General features: G+C 36.3%; 1 protein-coding gene across 1 annotated transcript in view; it reads right to left on the bottom strand.

Annotated features, from left to right (window-relative positions):
- RABGAP1 (RAB GTPase activating protein 1) overlaps positions 1–19,994 on the bottom strand; it is a 153,487-nt gene that overhangs the window by 112,707 nt on the left and 20,786 nt on the right. The window contains exon 3 of the mRNA XM_080819472.1: positions 153–387. Within this exon, the coding sequence (XP_080675598.1) occupies positions 153–387 (235 nt within the window). The remainder of the gene's footprint in view (positions 1–152; positions 388–19,994) is intronic.

Genomic DNA, 19,994 nt, shown 5'->3' with positions numbered 1-19,994 from the left:
ACCCTTCTCATATCCTCCTAAATCTAGAATCTGAACATTCTAGAAGACAGATGATGGTTTTTGCTTGCTCTGAATCAAACCTAGCACAGGGTGGGCACTCACATATTAAAAACAATAACCTTCAGTTAAGCAAGCAATGCAGCAGTCCTAACCTCCTTGTCCAGGTTTCACTGGCAAGCTCATCTCTGGTTTTTGAAGCCCTACTAATGGCACAGGGTTAATGGTAGATGAAGCTGAGAGTTGGTTAGAAAGAGGTCCATCTCCTTCACCATCCAGTTGTGACCTTTCCACAAGTTCCTTGTCCCCTGGCTGGTCGTCCATTGGAGGATCCATCAGCACATCTGCTAGCTCTTTTTGCAGCTGCTGCTCACTTCCATTCCCTATAATCTAAGGGTCACAAATACACGCAATCAGCAAAGTGAGAAAGAGAGGCCGGTACTAATTCAAATGGGTCCGTATTCTAGAGAAAACTGTCAGCATTTCTTTTGATAGAAAGATATCTTCTGAATGTTTTTTTAACAGAGTAAGTCAAGATCTGCAATAAATAAGAGCTGCAGCTGCTCTCTTAATTCGTAGTTTTTCATGAAAAAGTGTATAGTGAATTTGAGACTATTGCCCAGAAATGTATGTGACAGTGTTTATTTAAAGTTTTCTACAGTGGCCTCAACTAACAAAACATCCGTTAATTTTACTTGTCTGGTGAGAAATAATCTGTTAAAAGGAGTATCTTTAGGGGCTTCTCTAATCTTTAAGAAACAGGGAAAATGTGTTTGCCTATAGAAGTTATCATAGAAACAGACTTATTAGGTAATAAATTTTCACATGTATTTCACCACTCCTACTTATAAGTCAGTCTCTTGTAATCCTAAGGGAGACTCCTCTGAAATGAACAGTTTTTTAATGTTCTGAGGCACCTGCATAAAGCTGGTATGTATAAAATGGCCTGAGGAGAAGCACACCATTTCAGTAATGTCAAGTGTTTTTCTAGAGTCATGATGGTTTATTCCTAGTTGCTCAATAAGGAAGTAAACAAGTGCAAAATCTAGTGGAAACTGCCCAATGCTAGGGAAAACCACAAGTGACAAAACTCAGTACTGTCACTCAATGCTTATTCAAGAAACACTTAAAAAAATTCAACAAAACAATTTAGAAAAAGTCACGATCAAGAAAGGGGGTTGATTTAGGAGGCTTTCTGAAAACTAAAAGCTGACAAAAAGTTAAAATGGGTGGGGCTAGGAGACTATGTTAAAGAGAATGAGATCTTCCCAGTCAAATCAACACAGAAGTCAGAAGCAAAATTCCAATAATAACAGACATACCTCTGGACTGCCAAAGAACCCAGTTCAAACATTTTTTTTTTTTTAAACTCTATAAGCTTCAAGTTCCTTTGGCTATAAATTATAACTGAGAAACAAACAGTCTTGTCTTTTTCTTGCTGACATTTTCCCAAGGAAATCTGACATGTCAGCTACTCTTGCCATACAGGTGTCCAGCCTCGTGGCTTCGGTGACAATGTGTATTTCCCTGAACTTCATTTTATGTTTACAGTTACTGCTAATGGAACTACAAGTGGGTCCCATAATTTTAATTCTTTGTTATGCCTGATCCTATACAACCAAAAATGTAATCCAATTTCTTCTTTCAGAAGTTGTACTTTCAGAAGTTTTTAAGCCATCTAAAAAACAAACACAGCTTAGTTCCAATTAACCTCTCATTCTTCCAGAACTGGAGAGCAATTACTGCATCACCTGCAGTAAACAAAAGATACTCTAACTGAACCTAAACTGTTTTCCAAGGGGAGAGAAAAAGAACATAAATAGGATAGTTACAGCTTCCTGAACACAGATGGAGAAAAGATATTAGACTCCCTGTCTGTGTAATTAGTTATTAGAACTGGGGAGACTATCACCAAAAGAGCAAACTAAATCAAAGAGAAAACATTATATTTTACATGTTACAAAGTACTGTTTGTTCTTTGGTTTATAGAGTAATTAAGCTCAAGTCTCCTGCTGGATAGACTGCCTACATTTCCACATATTCTTCAATAACAAAAATACACCTAAGTCTGAAAGAAAACATGTTTATATACCTGTATTTTGTTTGTACATGTTTATCTTGCATTCCTCTTTCATTTACAGAGTCTATAAACATAAGAACTGCCTTCTATTTCCTCAACTCTTCCTTAAAAACTAGGAAAAAGAAATGTACACACACAAACATTTGATTTTTAAAAGCTGTTTAAAAACAGCAATGCAACATATGCTTTGGATGATTAAGGTCAATACAGTACTAAACAATTATATTAGATCACTTGTGAACCTTCGATCTAATTTCAAAATTACTGTCTGTGACATTATAATACACATACTTAAACCAGTTAAGGTTTTTGTCCTTGTTTTTGTTTTCTTTATTTAAAAACTTTTTTTTTTTTTAATTAAGTAATCTCTATGCCCAACATGGGGCTTGAACTCATGACCCTGTTATAAAGAACTGCATGCTCCATGGACTTAGCCAGCCAGGCACCCTGTTTGTTTTTTTTTTAAAGATTTTATTTATTTGAGAGAGAGAGAGACAATGATTGAGAGAAAGAGAGATCACGAGTTGGGGGGTGGTTAGAGGGAAAAGTAGACACCCTGCCGAGCAGGGAGCCTGATGCGGGTCTTGATCCCAGGACCCTGGGATTGTGACCTGGGCCAAAGGTATACACATAACTGACTGAGCCACTGAAGTGCTCATCTGTTGTTTTCTTTACGAAGACAGTCTTCCCTAGGCTTATCTAGGAAACATTTAGCCATGCCTTTCAGGGATCTTAAACTTTGGCATGCATCAGAATCACCTGGAGAACTTTTTTTTTTTTTTAAGATTTTATTTATTTATTTGACAGACAGAGATCACAGGTAGGCAGAGAGGCAGCCAGAGAGAGGAAGGGAAGCAGGCTCCCTGCTGAGCAGAGAGCCTGATGCGGGGCTCGATCCCAGGACCCTGGGATCATGACCTGAGCCGAAGGCAGAGGCTTTAACCCACTGAGCCACCCAGGTGCCCTGCACCTGGAGAACTTTTAAGAGACAAACTGTTCAGCCCCAACTGAATTCTAATTCAGTAAGTCTGGGTGGACCTGATAATTTGCATTTTTGAAAAGCTTCCAGGAGATGGTGATAGTGCTGGTCTGGGGACCAAGCTCTAAGAACCAACCTTAGGTTAATTGTTCTTAACCATGACTACACAGCATAATAACCCATATTACCAGGAAGCATGCTAAAATTAAAATATGTACTCCTCCCTCCGCCCCCTCATCTCCCAAACAAACGAGTAAATCAGTCTCAGAGGTAGAGCCTGGGCATATGCATTTTGAAGAACCTCCACCGGTGATTTACAAAATAGGTGGCATGCCAGATTAGGCCAGCAGACTGTAGTTTGTTGACCGCTGGTCCTGATGAATAGCTTAAACAAACCAATGACTGCTTATCACTAGACTCTGTGTTATAATAAAAAAATAAACCCACTGTTCCCTGTTGCCAACAGCATTCTTTTTTTTTTTCTTAATTTATTTATTTGTCAGAGAAAGAGAGGGAGAGAGAAAGGGAGAGAGCACAAGCAAGGAGAGTGGCAGGCAGAGGAAGAAACGGGATGCGGAACTTGATCCCAGCACCCTGGGATCATGACTTGAGCCGAAGGCAGATGCCTAACTAACTGAGCCACCCAGGTGTCCTGCCTGGGTGCTTTTTAACAGAAAACACAATCATCTCTAAAATAACACACTGCAGTATTAGTCAACGGGTAGACATACAGATCAATGGAACAAAACGGAATCTAGAAATAGACTGACAAATACATGGCCAATTGGTTTCAAAAAAGTTGGCAAGATAATTTAATGGAGAAAGGGAATAAAACAAATGGGGCTGAACAATTAACCTGACATCTATACCTATGCAAAAACATGAAGCTCATGAAGCTCAGCCAATATTCCACATCACATATAAAAATTAACACAAAATGGGTCACAGGTCTAAATGTAAATCCTAAAGCTATAAAACTTACAGAAGAAAACAAAGGAGAAGATCTGTGAAATCCTGGGACACAAAGATTTCTAATGACACAAAAAGTAGCATAAAAGAAAAAAAATGTACCTGGGTGCCACAGTCGGTTAAGTGTCCGACTCCTCCTTCTGGCTCAAGTCATGATCTCAGTCAGGGCTGTGAGCTTGAGCCCCTCCTTCAGGCTCTGCACTGAGCACCAAGTCTGCTTGAGACTCTCTCTCCCTCTCCCTCGGCCCCTTCCCCCTATACTCTTGCTCTCTAAAATAAAAATAAATCTTTAAAAAAAAGGATAAAATGATAAAACTAGAAACTTCCGCTCAAAAGACACCATTGAGAGAATAAAAATATAAGCGACAAACGGAGAATATGTATCTGATGAAGGATTTATATCCAGAATGTCTTATAACTCAATAAGGAAACAAGCCACCCAATTTTAAAAATGGGCATTTCACCAAAGAAGGTATATAGATTGCTAAATAATAAGCACATGAGAGAAACTCAATTTATGAGCCATTAGAGAAATTGAAACCTCCACAGCATGCCTCCACGAAACCTATAAGCTTGGATAAAATTAAAATGAAAACAATGCTAACAATAACCAAGGACTGGCAAAGATGTGTAATAACTAAAAAACTCTCAAACATTGCTGGTGGGAATGCAAAACAGTAGTGTCACTTTAGCCATTTTTTTGTGAATTTTATAGTTAAATATACACTTACCATATGACTCAGTCCTAGGTATTTAACCAAGAAAATTAAAACATATGTCCTGTGAATGTTTATAGCAGTATTATTCATAATCACCAAAAAACTGAACACAAATGTTTATCAGCTGCTTAGTGGATAAACAAACTGCAAATATCTATACAATGGAACACTACTCAACAATAAAAAGGAATGAATTATTAGTACATGCAACAGCATGGATTATTCCGAGTAAAATAAGCCAGACACAAAAGACTACGCCATCTTGTAAGATTCCATTTATATGGCATTCTAGAAAAGGCACAACTTCACGGACAGAAATCAGATCACTGGCTGCCAGGGGCTGGGAAGGAGATAAGAGGACTGACAAAAAAGAAGCACAAAGAATTTTTTGGAGTGATAAAAATATTCTGCATCTTAATTGTGGTGATGGTGGTTGTTATATGGAGTTTGCATTCACTAAAGCTTATAGGACTGTACACCTAAAAGGGGTGCATGTTACTATGTGTAAATTTTACCTCAATAAACTTAAAATAGAAAGGGGATATTGATAGTGGCAAAGGTTATGCATACGTGGGAGCAGGAGTTAAATGAGAAATCTCTGCACCTTCCTCTTGATTTTGCTATGAACCTAAAACTGCTCTAAAAAATAAGGTCTATTATTTATTTATTTATTTATTTATTAAAGATTTTATTTGTTTATTTGACAGAGACACCGCAAGAGAGGGAACACAAGCAGGGGGAGCGGGAGAGGGAGAAGCAGGCTTCCTGGCGAGCAGGGAACCCGATGCAGGGGTTGATCCCACGACTCTGGGCCAAAGGCAGGCACTTAATGACTTAATGAATCACCCAGGCGCCCCTAAAGTTTATTTTTTAAAAAATAGAAAAAAAAGCATGGTTTCTACAAAAGACGCAATCTGAGAACACACTGTTCATTTTTTCTATCTGCACCTCAAAAGCTATTCATCCAGGGTTCTGTTTTTGACAATAACCTCATTTTACAGACTCTCCTGTGCCCACTTCATCTGCTGCCAAGATACAAAAACAATCCCTAGCATGTATCTACAACCCCTTCCTCAACTGTCTACTGGAGAGAAAATCTTCAGCTAGATACCCCAGACAGTGTGTCAAACTCCTGTATCCTTTTTATTTTTTTTAAGGAAACTCTATGCCCAGTGTGGCGCTGGAACTCATGACCCCAAGATCATGCTGTACCAACTGACCCAGCCGGGTGCCACCTGGTTTTTTTGTTTGTTTGTTTTTAATTAGTGAATTGCACTACTATCCACTTAGTGGGCCAATGAAAGAGCACAATCACCCCTCACCCTTCACTTCTCTAATCCCCACATTACTCATGAATCCTACTGATCCTTGCTCAACTGTGCATTTTTTCCTTCCTCTCTCTGCATAGGTAATACCATAGGACAGCTAATGTTCATTTTACATAAGCCTATTTATTAGAAAGATAGGAGTTTCCTTGCCTTTTCTCTCTCCTATGACCTATCTTTCACACAGCCACTGAAGTTACAATTGCAAAGCTTAGTTCTGATCAAGCACTACCTTACTTTTAAAACCTCCCATGTTTCCTCAATTCCCTTAAGATAAAGCCCAAATTTGTAACTATATTCTATGAATTCTTCACAACTCTGCCCAATTTATGTTTCCATCTCTTACCAATCACATCAAATTACTCAACTTCCCCAGGACAGATGATAAACTTTCAAGCATCTAGACTTTGTATAGACTGTTCCCTTCCCTTCTTCTTTCTGCTAAGATCAAGCTTAAATTCTGTTACCTCCTCTGGGATATCTTAATCGTGCAATATGGGGTGTAATTACTTCCTCCCTAGGGATGCCACCATCACATGAGCATACATGTTTTAGAGAACCAGACCTTGAATTAGACTGGGCATTATTAGATGGCACAGACTGCTCCTTAAGTTATCTTTATATTATTCCCAAAGCATTGGATATACTTACTGCACAATATACCTACAATACATGTTTACTGAATTGAATTTTATAAATGCAGAGTAAATGCTAAAGTAATATTTTGATATTGGATATTCTACAGATTTTGGTTTAGTTATGAAAAATGAAATCTGAATTCTTTATTTTCACTTTGTTTACTTAAACACAAACAAAACCACCATCATTTCCTATTATTCTGAGAGTCATTAAAGGTTTAACGTTTACAGTAAGAATACTGGGCAAGACCAGTTAGCATGCTGCAGACCAATTTTATTCTGAAGACCAAAAAAGACTTCCTTTCCAGGAGGGTTCAATGACATAATAATAATAATATTATAGGATATTTGTTTATAATTCAGGCACTATATGTGATTTTTAAAGGAATTATCTCATTTCTCACATGGCAGTACCCGCCAATTAGTAAGCATCCAATTAGTATCTCCCTACCTCACTTCCAGCTATTTCTTTTTTTTTTTTTTAAGATTTTAAGTTAATTACTACACTCAGTCCCTACACATGGGGCTTGAACTTACAACCTTGAGACTGAGTCGCATGCTCTACCAACTGAGCCAGCAAGGCACCCCCCACTTGCAGCTATTTCTAAATAAACTCTGACCCACCTACTGGAGTTGAGGTTTGAAAAAGCAAATAACTTAAAAAAAAAAAAAAAAAGTTCCACTTTCCATTATCCAGAGAAAACTAAGAACACACCTACTATTTACGTGAAAGACCCATTACTGGAATAACACCTATCCTTTCTAAATATATCAAATAAAAGTAATAATTTATATGGTAGAAGTGGCTATAGGTCTGTATCCTTGAGAGCAAAACTGCATTTATAGAAGCAAGGGACAAAATGTTTCAAAGACAACCGCCAGAGTCATTTCCTGGTGTTAATTTTCTACTCCTAACTTTATAGCCCCTGTTTCCTGTCACTGCAACAATACCAGCTAGGCCCTTCTGGATTTGACAGTTATCCAAAGCTACTTTAGGCAGTTTGGGATCTTTTTCCAGTAGAGATTTTGTCTTCAAGAGGCATGCTTAGGAAATAACAGTGTGCACTTGAGAAATCCATAGATGATCAGAAAATTAAAGACAAATCTGTGATATCTACAGTTCCCACTACTTGAGTCAGACAGTAATGAAAATATAAATGACAATGCTTCAGATAGTAATATTACTCAGCTTCAGTGTAAAAACTAAGGCGTTCTGAAACAAGTACATAAAGCTCACTTTTACCAGAAAGCACGGCACAAAATAACCAGAAGTCCCATTTGGATCCCAGAAAGTATCATTACTAACCTCAAATCCACTCACATACTTGCTCTGTGATCTTTGGTAAATCACTAAATTACTTTGTGCCTCATTTATAAACTGCAGCTGTTTTGACTATCCACCTCTTTATCTTCTGTATGAAGGAAGGACCAGAGAAACCACCTAAAATTACCATTAGGAATCATTAACATTAATTTATAAAGGAGAAGGAACAGCACCTTGTGAATTCATCCTAAAAGGTCAACCGAAGACAGACCCGAAGTATTTATGACTGTGTTGCAAAATAATGGGATTATGACTGGGTTTTACTTTTCTTATTGTCTGAATTTTCTGTATCAAGCACACATTATTTTTATAACTACAGAAAACAAGTAACAAAAAGGTTATTTGGAAGAAAAAAGCAAGCACATTCAATTCTACTATATGAAATGCTCCTGACTTTGGGCCCTTTTCTCTTGGTCTCTCTACACATTACAGACTCAGTTCTTTGAGTAATTCTTAATCATTCTTTAAGGTTTTGCTAAATTGTTACCTACTCTTTGCTTTTCTAGGCATTAGGCTGTCATACAATTCTGTTCATATCTATATTCTAGCACTTGATCAATTTTATCATGATTACATGGTTACTTATGTGTCTCCCCCACCACCACCATGATCCCCCTAATTCAACTGTGTGTTCATGGTTCAGTTACTTTGTTTGCTGAATAAAAGATCTGCATTAGAGGACAAAATCACCTGATACTAAAAACAAGTAATATCAGAAACTGAGTCAGAAGACTGGCTTAGGCAATTCTAAGTGAGGAGTGACTTCTATATCAGCTATTTTAATACAGTTTGGCAACTTCTTTCCAACTAAAATAATGTCCACTGAATTTTTCAAGAAGAAAAAGATTAAAACTTTTTTTAAATCCTCTAATTGAACTTTCCACGAAAGAAGTACTCATTCAGCAATGTTACCTCCAACCAATATTTACAGAGTATCTTTGGTTAAGAGATAAGGGTATAAGATTCCTACACCACAGGAGTCAGGTAAAGAAAATACAACATGGGGGCGCTTGGGTGGCCCAGCTGTTAAGCGCCTGCCTTCGGTCCGGTCATGGTCCCAGGGTCCTGGGATCGAGCCCCGCATTGGGCTCCCTACTTGGCGGGAAGACTGCTTCTCCCTCTCACACTCCCCTTTCTTGTGTTCCCTCTCTCACTGTATCTCTCTCTGTCTAATAAATAAATAAAATCTTTTAAAAAAAAAAGAAAAGAAAAGAAAATACATGTTCTGAATTTATGAAAAGTTCTCCAATTATGTGAGTTGTCCAAACATTTTATGAAGAAAAATGCCTATGTTTTTAATAACCACACCACTGCATAAAGCCTTTCTTTAAAAGGCTTAACAAAGCATTGTCTTTTCCAAGAAGGCTTCTCAGACTCCTCCCCCAAGCTGACATAGGTTTCCATCCTCTCTGTTCTATAGCACCCTTTGGTAATCTCTATTGTAGCATTTATCTATTAATGTTGAAAATTAAATATAGCCACAGTATCTCTACAGATCCTCCATCAAGAGGTGTAAGTCAATTCCCTAAACCCAAGAATCTGGACTGGCCATGTGACTTGCTTTGACGAATAAAATGTGGCAGAAGTGACACCATGTAATCTCTAAGCCTTTGCCTTAAAAGATGCATTACCACTTCCGTATCTGCTCTAGGACTGCCATGTTGCTGTGAAGAAGTCCAAGAACACCAAATGAAAAGAAAGATTCAGCCATCCCAATCAAGCCCAGTCACCAGTCAATGTATCAGATCAATGGTTACATGAACAAAAACAGGACCAGCAAAACTATCCACTCAATGGATAAAATCATGAGAACTAATAAATTGTTTCAAGCCACTCAATTCTGAGGTAATCTGTTACAAAGATCAGTATAAACCACTTCAACAAGAATCCTAACAACTATCACCTACCCCAAGCTATAAGTGTCTTGAAGATAGGAATCATATCCAATTTATCTCTGTTTTCATTCAGCCTTTTAAAGAGCTTCTCTTTGTCTGTGATATTTGCCAGTTTCACTGTCATCCTGATTGGGACTCACACACTGTTCCTTGAAGCTGGGGATCTATGTCTTACCACTTGTGGAAAATATTCCGCTATTATCTCAAGTAACTCCTTCTCTCCCATTCTATTTTCCACATAACTTCTGCAGATTTATTATGCAGATTTATTGATTTTCTCTTCAGCCATGTCTAATCTACTATTTAACACATCAATTGCAACTTTAACTTCACTAGCTCTTATTTTCACTAAGTTTGCTTGGTCTTTTAGATAATTTTGTTCATTTCTAATATTTTCCAATTTTTCTTCAAATCTTCAATCATTTAAATCGTATTTATCTTAAAAGTTATAGCTAATAACTCAAATGCTCAAGTTTCGACAAGATTTGATCCTGCTACAGTCTGCCTGCTCTTTGTTCTTTATAAATTTTTGATTATCTGATATTCTTTATCAGGGTAATCTGTGGGAATACCAGGCAGCCTGGGAGGCAGGCATGTCCTCCAGAGTAGTTTTGCAATTGACTCTGTCAGGTGCCCTAGAAGTATTACCAACCCAGGAATATTCAAGTAGTGTAAATTCAAACCCCAAATACCCTAAGGCAAGCCTATAGGTATAAATTCTCAAAACTCCCCTCCAAACCTGTGTCCATCACAAGAAGACTTAAGCTAAGTTTCCTTATTTTCTTCCTGTGATTGTAAGTAAGTTATTTTTTCCAAGTCTATCCTTTCAATTAGGATGCATCATCCCCTGAAGGTACTATATAAGGAAATCTCAGTTTCAATACCCCTCTCTGTAAAACCCAAAGCCTTATCTCTTACCCAACTTATCTATTAAAACCCATGCCTACTGGTCATGAAGATCACTAAAATCCCCCAGTATAGTCCCAATGTAAGCTTTTATGTATAGTTCTGGCTTTCACTGTCCCTCTTTGCTTTTGTTCCTTTGGGTTTCTTTACTTTCTTATGAATATAGCTATGAAAGGATGTTTGTATTCCACCCAGCTCTCCTAAATATTTTGTATTGGGACATTTTTGGGTTTTCTAGGTCATCACATTCCCAAAAATGGGAGTTGTCAGCCTCAGTGCCTAAAAACAGCATTTGGCAGGTTACTGGTTGTCAACTCAATATTCAACAAAACAATTAGGACTTCTGGCATGGAAGCTTTTAAATATATTTCCTAAATCCAATGCAATTTTAAAATACAGTAGTAGCTGAAAAAACAGTTTCAAAAAGAAGAGTATCACTGAGCAACATGTTGCAGCAATTCCACCATACCATACTTTAATCCCAGAGACTGAACGATAATTCTATTACTTTCTTCACTTACCAGTTCTACATACAATACTCCAATATACTGCAGAGATGTACTGAAAATACAGAGAGGAAACATTTTAAATTTGTAGGGCATATTGCTCAATTTCCTGGTCTAAAAAACAGAACATTTCTTTTCAGTAAACAAGATAAGATGAGAGAGCAAGAAAAAAAGTTCTCTGGAGGAGCCCTGAGGGTCCTTCCCATTTACCATAAGATTCATCAAATTAGAAACAGGAAGAGTAACTCAAACAGTACTTCATAAATTAACAAGAAAATTTTCAAGTGGAAGACACCCAAAAAGAGAGAAGAATGATCTATTTGTAAGTGTACTTGTTCATGCTATCTTCCTTCCTATTACAGAAACTGTTCCTAGGCTAACCCCTCTATTCACACAACAGGAAACCCCTTTCCTTAATCAAAGAATTTGCTCTTCTCTGGTACTAGTAATGTCTCCCTCTTTACTGAATAACTCCTATCGTATCATAACATCTCTCACTGGAATCCCTATTCCTCTTCAGGTACCATGGTTTTTTTCTTCCTTTTTTTTTTTTTTTAGCAAAAATCCTTAAAATGGTTGTTATCCTACCACCACTTCTTCCTCACCTACCATTTACTACCCAACCCACAAGAATGCTGCTAATCATCCAATCTCTCTCTTGAAAACAAAAAGCAAGCAAAAACAAAGACACCCTTCTTAAGGATCACCCAGGCCTCTATCCTGTCTTTTTTCAGTCACCATCAAAAGCAACCTCTCAGCAGAATCTAACATACCTGATTGTTCCCGCTCTCTTGAAACACTTTCTTCATCTCTTTTCAAAGGCATTCCAATTTAGTTTTCTTTATATCTAGTTATATCTTCTCAGTCTTCTCTGCTGGTTTCTCTTCATCTCCATCTCTCAATGTTAAGTACTCCAAGAATCAGTTCTTCACTCAACTCTTCAGTTTCTATGCTCACTCTGTGGGTGATCTCATCTAATCCCATAGCTTTAAATACCATCTATATACTGTTGAAGCCAACCACAGTCGCTCCGGAGGATCAATCTCATATAATCAACTACTTGACATCAAGACATGGACACATAATAGTCATCTCAAATTTAACATGTTCAACTTCTGGTCCCTCTAACCCAACACTGGTCCTCTTTCCATTTTAATAAACGGCACTACCATATACGTAACAGCTCAGGCCAAAAATTAGGAACCATCATTTATTTCTCTCTTTGCCTCAAATTCCACATCTAATTTGCCCACCCTATTAGTTCTACCTTGAAAATATATCCTGAAATCAGACCACGTTCACCTTCCAGTCTTAAGTCAACATTTTCTCTCCCTTTAATGAATGAAACAGCCTTCTATCTACTCTTTTTGCTATCAGTCTCGCCTCTTTATTGCCCGTTCTCCATGGAGCAGGCCAGATATAACTCATGGTTTTGAGTATATTCACAGGTATGTGCAAACAACACCAAAGTCAATTTAAAATGTTTTCATCACCTTAAAAACAAACAAACAAAAAAACACCAAAAACTACCACTGTTAGGTTTCAACTCTTCTTTCCCCTAATTACTCCAGACCTAAATAAGCAACAACTAACTGATCCTCTGCCTCTGAAGATTTGACTATTCTAGACAGTTCATATTAATGAGGCCATGTCATTTCTGGACTTTTGTGACTTGCCTGTTACTTAACATGTCTTTGAGGATCATCTATGTTGTAGCATGTATCAGTACTTCATTCCTTTTAAAGATCAAAAACATTATATATATAATAAAATATTTTAAATAATTGTATACCACATTATCCATTTAGTAGTTGATAAACATCTTATGTATCTTTATCTTATGTCTTTCTTCCTTTGTCGCTTATGCTTTTGGTGTGGTATCAAAGAATCCACCGACAAATCTGAAGTCATGAAAATTTACCCCTGTTTCTTCTAAGAGCTTTACACTGAAGCCTGTAATCCATTTTAAGCTAATTTTTGTACATGGTATGAGGTAAGGGTACAACTTCATTCTTTTGAAAGGGGCTATATAGTTGTCCGAGCACAATTTGTTGAAAAAAAAAAAAAAAAAAAAAAACCAAGACCAAAAAACCTATTCCCAACTGAATGGCATTAGTAAACCTTGTCTCAATCAGCAGACCACCGAAATGATTCTATTCTCAACTCTCAAATGTATTCCAATGATCTATATGCCTATCTTTATGTCAGTACCACACTGTCTTGATTACCACTGCTTTATAATAAGTTCTGAAATTACAAAGTTTGAGTCCTCCAACTTTGTTCTTTATTTTCAAGATTACTTTGGCCTATTCAAAGTCCCTTGCAATCCAAAATGAATTTTACAACTGGCATGTAAACGTCTACATGGATGTTACCTAGGATTCTGATAGATTGCAATGAAAGTGCAGATCAGTTTCATGAACACTGTATAGATTTCCATCTACTGAGCTCTTCTTTAATTTCTTTCAACAATGTTTTGCAGATTTCAAAGTATAAGATTTTCACTTCTGGTTAACTTAACACTATTTCATTTCTTCTTTCTTTTTTTAAAGTAGGTTCCACATCTAGTGTGGAGCCCAATGGGGGGCTTCAACGTGCAACCCTGAGATCAAAACCTGAGCTGAGATCAAAAGTCAGACACCTAACTAACTCAGCCACCCAGGTACCCTTATTTCATTCTTTTTCATGCTATCATAAATGTTTCTTCATTGTTATTTTAAGATTGTTCATTCCAGGTGTATAAAAAAATTGAACTTTTTGGATATTGATCTTGTATCCCATAATACTGCTGAACTTAATAGTTTTAATATATTTTTTTCACATTTCATAGGGTTTTCCATATATAAATTCGTGTCAACTGCAAACAGAGTTTTTACTTCCTTTTTTCCAACCTGGGTATAATATTTTTGCATCCCTAACTGCCCTGGTTGTACAATGGTGAACAGAGGCTGCAAGTGCAGACACCCAGGTCTTGAGTCTGAACTAAGGGGTAAGAATCTACTCTTTCACCAGCATGAATGATTCTTACTGTGAGTTTTTCATAGATGCTATTAATCAGGTTGAGGAAGTTCTATTCATAGTTGATTTATTTTCTACATTTCTTTATTTTTATAAAAAGGTGTTGGGGGCGCCTGGGTGGCTCAGTGGGTTAAAGCCTCTGCCTTCAGCTCAGGTCGTGATCTCAGGGTCCTGGGATCGAGCCCTGCATTGGGCTCTCTGCTCAGCAGGGAGCCTGCTTCCTCCTCTCTCTGTCTGCCTCTCTGCCTGCTTGTGATCTCTGTCAAATAAATAAATAAAAATATTTTATAAATAAATAAATAAAATAAAAAGGTGTTGGGTTTCACCAAACATTCTTCCTGTGCCTACTAAAAATGATCATGTGGTTTTGTTTTTAGTTCCACCGATATATTACATTCACAGATTTTCAGTTGTTAAACTAACTTACATTCTTGGGATAAATCCCACTTGACCATGGTATATAATCCTTTTCATATACTGCTGAATTAAATATCCTGATATTTTGTTGGGGACTTTTGTGTCCATATTTAAGATACTGACATGTAGCTTTCTTGTGATGTCTTTGTCTAATTTTGGCATTGGTACAGTGTCACCCTCATAGATTTAGTTATGAAATATTCTCTCCTTTTCTATTTTTTGGAAGTTTATGAGGAACTGATATTCTGATTTAAGCATCTGGTAGAATTCAGAAATAAAGTCATCTAGGCCTGAGCTTTTCTCTGTGGTATATTTTTTATTCCTAATTCAACTTCTTGTCATAGGTCTATTCACACTAAGTCTCATTAGTATTTTTCTACAACTGTATCCATTTCACTAAGTTCTCTAATTTCTTGGCATATTACTATTCCTAATAAGTCTTTATAATCCTATTTAACTTAAGTTTGGCAGTAATTCCCCCTCTTTCAGTTCTAATCCTAGTAATCTCTCTTTTTCTTGGTCAATCTAAGGTAATGTTAATTCCATTGATCTGAAAGAAACATATGCTTGTTTCATTGATTTTTCTCTATTACTTTTCTATTTTGTTTCACTGATTTCTGCTCTAAGCTTTTGTTCGTACTTTGGCTTGTTTTACACTTAGTTTGCCCTTCTTTTTCCAATGTCTCAAGGTGGAAGATGAGGTTATTGATTTGAAATTTTCCTTGTTTCATAATATAGGAATTTACAGGTAGAAATTTTCCTACATACATTTAAGCTGTATCCAATACTGCCTGCTTTTTTAGTATCTAGTGAATATTTTCTAATATGCATTGATATTTCTTTAATGTGTGTATATCACTTTAGTAGTTGTTGTAGAACTTGCCATGCATGTCTTAATTTATTAGAATCACGTTCTAATTTATACTACCTTAATTCCAGTAAGATAAAAAATTATTCAAATATAGCAGTATTCCCCCATGGTATTATTACACATGCTATATCCATAAATATTACAAATCAACACATTTTTATAATTGTTACTTCATATAATTCTGTGTCTTCTAGAAGAGATGAGAAAATGTGTATTTATTTTGTTGTATAATCAATCCTAGTCGTCTTCATTCGCTCTTGTAGTTTTGAATTACCATATTAAGTCATTTCCTAAGCTGTAATACAGCTCTGCTCTGACCTACCTCGTTTTTTTTTTATGACTGGCAAATAGATCATCTATCTGTATATTATGGGTACAATATATACATATTGTATATATAACACAAAAGAAGAAAAATGTATTCATACTGTCTTTATCATTACACAATTACCGTTACTGGTGCTACGGATTAAAATTATTTGGGGTCACTTGCTTTTAGCCAGAATAACTTCTTTCAGTATTTCTTGCAAGGTGGTTCTGATAGCAGTAAATTGTTTTTATTTCAAAATATCTTTATTTCATCGTCAGTTTTGACTAAAAGATTTGCTAGGATTCTTGGTTAACAGTTTTTTCTTTGAGCACTTTGAATATGTCATCCCATTGGCTTCAAGCTTCCACTATTTCTGCTGATAAGTCAGCTATAAATCTGAGGTCCCCTTCCAGGAAATGAATCATTTCTCTTTCATTACTTTTAAGATCTCCCCCCTGTCTTTGGTTTTCAACATTTTACTAAGATATGCCTTTTTGTGGATCTGAGTTTATCTTAGAGTATGGTGAGCTTCTTAGATGTATTGTTTTTCAATAAATAAATGTGGGACTTTTCAGATATTATTTCGTTAAATATTTTTTCTGCTCATTTTCTTCCTCTCCTTCTGAAATACATACAAGGATGTTATTACATTTAATAACATCTCATTTTTCTCTGTGGTTTTGTTCATTGTTCATTCTTTCTGTTCTTTGGGTATTTCTACGGATCTTCAAGTTTATTAATTCCTTCTTTTAAGAGTGGCTGGCTGGCTTGGTCCATAAAGCATGTGACTCTTGATCTTAGGGTGGTGAATTCAAGACCCACATTAGGTGTGGAGCCTCCTTAATAAAAAGGTAAAAATAATAAAAATAATAAAAATTGTTAAATTCTTTCTTTAAAAAAAACATATTTGTGGGGTGCCTGGGTGGCTCAGTGGGTTTAGCCTCTGCCTTCAGCTCAGGTCATGAACCCAGGGTCCTCGGATTGAGCCCCGCATCGGGCTCTCTACTTGACAGGAGGGCTGCTTCCTCTCTCCCACTCCCTCTGGTATTGTTCCCCCTCTCGCTTTGTCTCTGTCAAAGAAATTTTAAAAATCTTTAAAAAAATGTATTTATTACAGTATACTTGATGTACATTACGTGTCATCCTTGCACAAGGGCCATGTTAATCGTCTCTGTATTGTTCCAATTTTAGTATGTGTACTGCCAAAGCAAGCACATGTACATTCAAATTCACATAATTTAAATGTGCACTTTGGTGAATTCTGGCATATGCACATACCACAATCAAGGCAGTGGACATATCCATAATGTCCAAAACTCCTTGCACCCCTCTGTACTCCCATTCTTTTTTTAAAAAAACATTTTTTTAAAAAAGATTTTATTTATTTGACAGAGAGCGTTACAGCAAGAGAGGGAACACAAGCAGAGGGAGTGGGAGAGGGAGAAGCAGGCTCCCCACTGACCAAGAAGCCCGATGTGGGGCCTGATCCCAGGACCCTGGGATCATGACCTGAGCGAAAGGCAGATGTTTAACAGACTGAGTCACCCAGGCACCCCTGTACTCCCATTCTTCTTCCCCATCCCATCATCATACCCCCAGGCAACTACTGAACTGCTTTCTGTGACTCTAGGTTTTGCATCTTCTAGAATTATATATAAATAGAATGTGAATATGAGCTTTTGGTGGGGGGGGGGGCTGGTCTGTCACCTTCCACTCAGCTTTTTTTTTTTCACTCAGCTTATTTTGATAGTTCTTCAAGACTGTGGTAACAGTTCATTTTTTAAAATATTTTCAACACTTCTCCCATTTTATTTGTCATGAAAAATCTGTGGGTCTTTATTTTTTATGTATTTTTCCAACTTTATTGAGACTTAATTGAAATAAAACATTTAATGTGATTTGATATGTGTACATGTTGTGGAATGATTACCACAATAAGGTTAGTTAATAGATCCAAGAACTCACACGATTACCATTTCTGTGTGTGTGGTGAGAACATTTAAGATGTATTCTCTTAGGTACTTTCAATCAATTATGTAATATAGTATTGTTAACTATAATCCCAATGCTGTACATTAGATTCCCAAAACCTCATAAATGCACAAATGGAAATTTGTACTCTTTGACCAACATAGCATTTCTCCCACCATCACTTCCTGACCCTGGCAACCACTATTTTACTTTAAATTTGGCTCAGATTCCACATTGTGGAATGTGAAATATGTTTTCTGTTGTTGTTTCAAGGTATTTTTGATTTCCCTTTTGTTTTCTTCTTTGATTCACTGGTTCTTTGGGAGTATATCGTTTAATTTCCAAATATTTGTGATTTTCAAATTTTCCTTCTGTTATTAATTTCTAATTTCATACCTCTATAGTTAGAAAAAAGATATTTAGCATAATTTCAGTCTTCAACTTGCTAAGATTTGTTTTGTGACCTAACATATGATCGATCCATTCTGAAGAATGTTCTGTGTATGCTTGAGAAGAATAAGTATTCTGTTGCTGTGGATAGAATGTTCTATATATGCCTGTTAGGTCCATTTGGTCTATGGTATAGTTCAAGTCCAATGTTTCCTTATTAGTTTTATGCCTAAATGATCTATCCATTGTTTAAAATAGAGTACTAAAGTTCCCTATCATTATTGTATTGTCTATTTCTCCCTTCAGATCTGTTTCTTTTGCTTAATATATTTAGGTACTCTGATGCTCAATACATATATATTTACAACTGGTACATCTTTTTGATGAATTGACCCATTTTTCATTTTATTATTCCTTCTGTCTTATAGTTTTTTGACTAAAAGTCTACTTTGTCTGGTATCAATTCAGATACCCCTGCTCTCTTTTGGTTTCCACTTGCATGGAACTGCTTTTCCATCTCTTCACATTGAGTCTGTGTATCTCCTTAAGGCTGAAATGAGTCTCTAACAGGCAGAATATAGTGGGGATCATATTTTTTATCCTCTCAGACACTATGTCATTTGGAGAACATACTTCATTTGCATTTAAAGTAATTATATATAGGTAAGAACTTATAATGCTGTGTTACTGTTTTCTCACTGATTTATAGCTCCCTTTTTCTTTTCTTCCTTTCTTGATGTCTTCCTGTGTGAAATGAAGTTTTCCAAAGTGGTATACTTTGATTCCCTTACTGTTAACTTTCATGTTATCTATTGTAGGTTTTGCTTGTGGTTACCATGAGGCTTACATAAAGTATCTTAAAATGTATTACTCATATAACAGTGTATTTTTTATTTGTAACAACTTCAATCATATATAAACACTCCACCCTTCCCCCCACAACATTTTAGGGTCTTGGTGTAAAAATGTAACTTTTTATATTGTATATTCATTATCACAATAGTTATTTTTAATACCTTTGTCTTTTTAACCTTTATACTAGAATTAATCAACACACCATCTTACAGTGTAAGAGTATTATGATTTTGACTATATACTTACCTTCTTCAGTTTTATACCTTCATGTTTTTCATTTTATTAGTTAATATTCTTTCATCTCAGATTGAAGAACACCTTTCAGCATTTTTAGTAAGGTTTGGTGATGATTAATTCCCTTAGCTGGATTTGGGAATATCTTTTTCTCTCCTTCATTTCTGAAGGGCAACTTTGCTGAATAACACATTCTTGGTTTTGTTTTTTGTTTTTTCTTTCAGCACTTTGAGTATATCATCCCACTCTCTTCTGGCCCGCAAAGTTTCTGCTGAAAAATGTGCTAATAGACTTATGGAGACTCCCTTGTCATGTGATTTTTTTTTCCCTCTTGCTCCTTTAAAAATTGTCTTTTAGACAGTTTTATTATAATGTGTCTTGGAAAGAATTGCTTTGGGTTGAAATCTTGGGGAAACCTATAAGCTTTATGAACTCAGATGTCCAAATTTCTCTCCAAATTTGAGAAATTCTCATGCATTAGGTCTCTATAACCTTTCAACCCATTTCCCCCTCTCTTCCTCTGGCACAGCAATAAATGCAGAGATTATTTTTATGGTATACCATGGTTCATGCAGGCTTTCTGCACTCTT

The sequence above is a fragment of the Martes martes genome (assembly GCF_963455335.1).
Source record: "Martes martes genome assembly, chromosome: 12".
NCBI lineage: Eukaryota > Metazoa > Chordata > Mammalia > Carnivora > Mustelidae > Martes > Martes martes.
This window is presented reverse-complemented; position numbering and strand designations above follow the sequence as displayed.